This window comes from Mizuhopecten yessoensis, unplaced genomic scaffold (assembly GCF_002113885.1).
Source record: "Mizuhopecten yessoensis strain PY_sf001 unplaced genomic scaffold, ASM211388v2 hete_36185416, whole genome shotgun sequence".
NCBI lineage: Eukaryota > Metazoa > Mollusca > Bivalvia > Pectinida > Pectinidae > Mizuhopecten > Mizuhopecten yessoensis.
Genome location: NW_018485668.1, coordinates 40 through 6,789, shown reverse-complemented (window position 1 = coordinate 6,789; position 6,750 = coordinate 40). Strand labels below are relative to the sequence as shown.

General features: G+C 35.0%; 1 protein-coding gene across 1 annotated transcript; it reads left to right on the top strand.

The window, feature by feature from the left end:
- Positions 1-1,599: 1,599 nt before the first annotated feature.
- LOC110444893 (lysosomal thioesterase PPT2-A-like) lies at positions 1,600-6,499 on the top strand (the record flags this gene model as incomplete). Its single annotated transcript, XM_021489246.1, has 8 exons — positions 1,600-1,770; positions 3,716-3,869; positions 4,262-4,354; positions 4,538-4,592; positions 4,848-4,900; positions 5,140-5,223; positions 5,728-5,812; positions 6,445-6,499. Coding segments are annotated over exons 1-8 (732 nt in total), but the record flags the coding sequence as incomplete, so codon positions are not given.
- Positions 6,500-6,750: the final 251 nt, after the last annotated feature.

The following is a 6,750-nucleotide window of genomic DNA, read 5'->3' as shown; positions in this document are numbered from 1 at the left end:
AAATTTGATTTTAAAGTACTATTCGAACCATTTTCTGACCGTGTACCAATGTGGTAGCATGACGTTAGAACGAGTCTGCTCTATTTTCCAATACCTTTTCTAATATTGGTCGGTGATTATTTTAATTACCATACAGGCATGACCTTCCAAAGCTTCGGTAGTGTCACCGTTTGTATCCCTATATTTACTGTCTGCAATACCAGCCATTAGTTACTGAAGTGAACACGTTTTCAAAAAACTACTCTGGTTTGTATTGTTTGGTGGATTATACTCACCACTTGGTCTCTCAGCTACACATTTTCTGATGTCTGATACTACGTTATACGGAAACTACCCACAATGTTTGTTATACCATGGGTATGATCAGCACAATGAAACACAATTCTTTGATTTACACTGCAATTTTGGTATTACATGTATGTTCCTTTTTGAGCGACGCATGGGAAACCAATTTGACAAAAAGATTGCTACATATATGCTACACTTACTGACGTAAAACAGATCGTGCAAGGGAAATGGTGAGTTGCTAGAAACATGGCGAAATCGTCGTGCAACATGTCGTTAAAGAGAACATGCCTTCTTCTCAAACCCTCAGTCTACTGAAGGTGGAGTTGTTGATGTTGTTTAATTATAATTCCCTGGTATGAAATCTCTGATTGAGAAGCAAATACCTTTTCCATTGTAAGAGAAAGAATTCTGAGTGACCAAATGCATTGTTACTATGGTCACCCCCTCCCCGTCCGCCGCCTATTTTCATAATCATAGTTCAGTGTGTTTCATGACGAACATTACAAAACGTACCATTTCCTTTCCTTTGCAAGCATTAAATTCGCAAAGCCCTTTCTAAAATGTCCATCTTAGATGGTTAAAGTTCTCTTCATCTGCTACGGAAAGATTCGTGTTATGTGTTCTTTGATCTTTTTATCTTTTTTTCTTTAAGAGCGACTCAATATTCTATCAGAAAGCAGACTTCCAAGAGAGAAACATTTGGTTATTTGAATCTGAGCGTGTAGTATGTGGCTCACGGGAGAAAATATTTTGTTTCTCGCTCACACAGACGATTTACAATTTTTAGCATTCACCATACATGTACATAATGTACGTATTGTGGAACGTTTAAGTAAAATATTCAAGATGAACTAAAATGAGGTTTATCATTATAAAAACTGTTTTAAGTAAATATGTAACACAAATTTATATATACCAAAGAGAAATGTCAACGCTTAATATCAACCACTCTATGACACTGCCACTTCCCCTACTTAGTTCGAACAGTATTGATGGGCAATATGATAGTCATCTTGAAAAAGGCTAGGGCTAGCGAGCTTCATAGAATTTGCATTTGTCCAGTTGGCGTTCATATTGCCTATGAATGTCAACCGAAAGCAGATCAATGTCTAAATATATCACAAAAACTAAAAGAGAAATTGTACAACTGTGTAGGATATCACGCTCAGGTTATTGTTGAATTTGTTCAATACATGTCTTTCGTCCTAAATTTTAAAAGCTATATTCAGAAGTGGGAAAACATCGTCTGTTCTTACTGTTATCTGTTCTTAGTAATCAGGCCAATTTCAAAGTATGATAAGGAGACCATTGTACACTCCAGCTTTCAATATGGCGACACAGTACATGTACAAGCTACTAGTATATGTATCAATGTATTGTACGCTAGTTGATCAAGCTGAAAGTATCAAACCTATCATTTTCATGCATGGAATCATAGCTGCACCTGATGAAGCTGACCCGCTGAGGGGGTTTGTCGAGGAGGTTTGTGACGCATATATGTATACATTTGTTGTTCAGTGCAATGCTTACGTCAATCCCGTCTGGTAAAGATCTTAGAGACACAAAACTCCGATATCTTAATCAATGCTGAGGGCGTTTTGTGAATATAGGCGAGCCATAATATAACGAAGTGATTCTCAAAACGTATTCATCTTCCTGGTTGTTTGAAGGTCAGGAACCGATCTAATTTCCGTTTCTCAAAATTACTCTCACATTATCATGTATTTGATGTAGTCAGCCTCTGTGTGAATGAACATTTAATTAGGATATGAAATTATAAATGAACCAATAAAAATCGTTCTCCCCGTGACACATTCATTCATGCATGAAGCAGGCAGCAATACCAAAATTGATTCATTGTTAAGCATGAATGTTGTTGCGTTTGCTTTTGGGCGAAAACCAGATGTTGAATCACTCAAATATGCATAAATTCCAAAGGGCGCATTTTGATTATCATCAAATAATCAATTAGCGTTGCTATATTGCATTGACTCTGCTGCAATCTACGGAGTGGGTTTAAACGTTTATGAGAGTACAGAACACCGTTGTTTTGAACAACAGCTATAACGTTAATGACTGACAGATACTTCAGCTGACACCGGTTCAAACCTTACTTTATCACATCGGTATGTCTCCAGTATAAACTAACTACGTCACATCCTTATGTCCAGTATTAACCTAACTATGTCATATCCGTTCATCTCCAGTATAAACCTAACTACGTCACACCAGTAATTCGCCAGTATACACCGTCATACGTCACATCCGTATGTTTCCATTATACACCACACTACGTCATATTCGTGTATCTATTGGTGCATCTCCAGTTTACACCGAACTACGTTATATTCGTATGTCTCCAGTGAATACTGATCTACCTCATATCAATTTGTCACCACAGTTCGTTATATGGCGTCCATGTTAAGTGATTAACGTCCATAATGATCACAAAATAACTATCATGTCTATCAATGAATTGTCTTTGATTTTAACAAAATGTATTGACCACCTAGGATTAGGCACCAGGTTTAAGCCTGTATAAGTCCTCTCTGTTGGTTGCAAATGGACGTACATGTACCTGTCTAAGTAAATACAGCATGTAAGTAATTAAGACATGTCATACCGACTTATTGTTGTATTACTTATGGACATTGGCTATAGTTCCATCGCTGGTCAAGAATTCAAATGAAATATTATCTTTTAACTAGATGATTGTAGGGAGGAAGGGACATAACTCCCACCATGTGCAAGTATAAACATGTTAGTTGTAATAAACAATGCAAATAATGATTATACACATATCAGATCGAAGACTGCATGGTTCATGTGTTACGTTTAGGTCTTCAACTGAATTGATTCCTCATTGTGGTGAAATTTCATTCCAATAATCAAAATCACGTACGATTGCATCTCTTCGAACATATTTACCTGACATCTATATAAATATGAACATTATTTTAGGACATTCTAAAGTGATCTTGGTATATCTTTTTCCAATAATCTGTTAATTGGACAGTAAAGAGTTTTTCCTCTGAAACCGTGTATTCATCAGTATAAATCAACCACATCATATCTAAAAATGTATGCATAACTATAGTGTTCAAAGATGGCAAATGGACGTATTACTACTTGAACATTGTCTTCATGCCACCAGTCAAAACCACTTGCGGGAAATATGTGGCATTATTATAAATGATCAGTTTGGTTATTTCCCCTTTGTCTTGGAACGCGGATTAGATATATATACATGTGCTAAGTTACAAATATATGGGGCATAGACTACCCTGTACTAAACTGAATAGTACGGTAGTTGTCCATCTCGTTAACTGTGTGGGAGTGTATTGAATATGTTTATTGCAATGCGAAAGCAACGCCACAGTTTTTCATGTAAAACAATCCCTGCATAACGGACCTGTTTTAATGACAGGCATTCCCCGGAACCAATGTAACTGCGATAGATGCCTTCAACCATTTACAAAGCGTGGTGCCAATGTGGACACAGATCAACACCATTAAGGAAATGGTCAGGGAAAGCTTGGTAAATAGCCCAGAGGGGATCAACCTCATCTGTTTCTCGCAAGGTATTGTTATGTTTTTGTCTGATGCATATTAAACTATATGCCCTGATAACAATTTTACCGAATTTTGTTTTAAATGTCCGAATATTTAATTATAAAATGTAGTCGATAATAAAAACACAGTATTGAGAAAGTAGAAAAGGAGAATGTCAATATTTACTTACACACTATAGCACATGTTAACTTCTGTACATCAAGTGATTAATTAGTGTTGCAAGCGTTTTAATATAGTGATACTAACATAGCTATTTTAACATCTCTAAGCATCCGAAAACCAACATAGCAACACGACGAATTAATCAAGTCAGTTGTGTGTTTGTTCCAATCAATATCAGGTATATTAAAACATACACATTGTACATAGCACGCTTACCCTACGTGACTTATTGTTTAAGGCGGATTGATATGCAGGGGACTGCTTTCTGTACTGCCTCACAACGTAAACAACTTCATCTCCGTCAGCTCACCACAGGCAGGGCAGTTTGGAGGTACATTTCAAAAGAGATATTTTAATAAAATGATAATAACTATTTACAGTTAAATATTGTTATAATTGTCTGTTTTGTTACCTGAACTGCTACCCAAACAGGACAGTTCAATATAAGTAAGACAATTTGTAATGCCGTCCTTAAAGTCACCGTAAATACTAAAATGTATAGTTTTTGTTTCAGACTCGATGTATTTGAAGTACTTTTTTCCGAACTACCTCAAAGAAAACGTGTATAGGTGGGTTGACATACACGTAAAATGATTTAGTACTCAAATACTGATTGTTTCTAAAAATTGAATTTTAGAGTTTTGAATAAACTTCTAGTTAGTTTTGCTTTGGTATCAGCAAGAAATCATATTTTGCAACAAAGGGAAAGTATAAATGACATTGTTTGTATTCTTATTCTGCCAAAATCAAGAGGTAAAAAATCACATTTGCATAATATTTGATGTGTTTTTTTCTCTTATTTATAAATCATACCTTTCAAACAGGTTTTTCTACACGGAAGGGGGACAGCAGTGGTCGATAGCCAACTACTGGCACGGTAATATATGAGTTGTTTTTAGACAAGTCTGATTTCATTATGATTGTTTATATATGTCTTTAAAAAATGATAACTTTACCGACTAGATCATGTTTTCGTTATAATTGTATCTAATGCAATGGCCTTTCTAATCTGATAGTAGTAATATATCATGAACAGCATGATAGTTTCCCATTTCCAAGCATTTTGTAGCTGTATTTGTGTTAATGTCAAAACTAACGATAAATATTGTATTGAAGATCCCCACCAGGAGGCGCTTTACACGCAGTATAACAAGTTTTTAGCAGCCTTAGACAACGACACTGCCACGCCTAATGCAACCCGTACGTATGACTATTGATTCAAGGGAGCTAACCCCTATATATATATGCATTTGTTTTCTGAAATTTGTGTTCATTTGACACACAACACTAATGACATGTGTCGGACATGCTTTCCTATGATATGTCTAGTTTCTGGTTTTATCTGATGTCATTTATAATGTAACTTTACGATCTAGCAATGTTCATTTTTCAATGCTATTAGTACAATAACCAAGTGTATTTACAAACAATAACTACGCTCCAATAACTTAAAGATTGCATGGTATATCAATTATATCGTTAACAACTACATATATATCAAACTATTTATCTGAGATAAAGCGTTTTACAGTGTTGCTATCGCGTAAGGATTTGTCCAGTTTCCAGTTGATCCGAAACGGAAACCTACCCATGTGAACGCGTCACCTGACAAATATGGATGTAAACAAGTGAAGGCTGTTACTATAATAATATAACGTCAAGTTGTGTGATCAAGTTTATTTAATTAATGCTTTCTGTTTACAGTTTATAAAAGCAATTTTCTGCGATTGAAGAAAATGATAATGATAGGCGGGCCTGACGACGGTGTGATCACTCCCTGGCAGTCAAGGTATTGTGTACTGATATACGTGTCACCGTAATAGAACAAGTCATGTAGTTGGGGAAATCACCTGAATCAACACACCTATTCAAAAAGAAACATACCTTTAATACTATTCAATACTGCATGATTTGAGCACTCGCGTCTTTAAATGAATATTGCGTAGACTTCAGTTATTTGTAAAGCATTTAGCAGGGTTTTTATATCCGTGCAATTCCGCATTATTTGATAAAATATATATTGTTCATCACCACAGAAAGGTTTTACAGGACCACAGCATAGCTAAACAATAGGTGTAATAGGAGAGACAAGGCAGAACAAAAACAAAATGTGGAAAAGTGTGTAATATAAAAAGATAAATATCCTAATGAATTATAATGAGTTGAGCAGATCAGTTGTGTTCTCTACTGTGTTCCGTAACATTGGTCACAGAAGTGATCCTGACGGGGACACCTAGGATACACAACATACCATATCTAATTTTAAATCTTACCAAAATGAAACGATAGCATAAGAAGATTCGTGTATAATATTCTTGTTACGCAATAAAAAGCTTAATGTGGTTGGACTTAAATATGTTTTCTGTTATGCTTATCGATTTTATTAGACAAAACTGGTGATTCTTCTTCCATCCTTTTCAGCCAATTTGGATTTTATGATGCCAATGACACAGTAGTACCAATGAAAGGACAGAAGGTATGTAATTTAGATAGTGAAATTTAGATATATATGAATTTTGGATTATTAAATATAGAAAAGAAGATTTATGGAAAGTAAAATATAGAAAGTATGATTATTCGTGAATATTGAAAATGTGTAATGTGAAAAATGAAAAATAGAAAGTACTATGTGGAAAATGAAATATCGAAAATGTATAATGTGGATAATAAAATTTGAAAAATTGGTAATGTGAATAATAGAGAATTACCAGAAAATGTCTTATATTG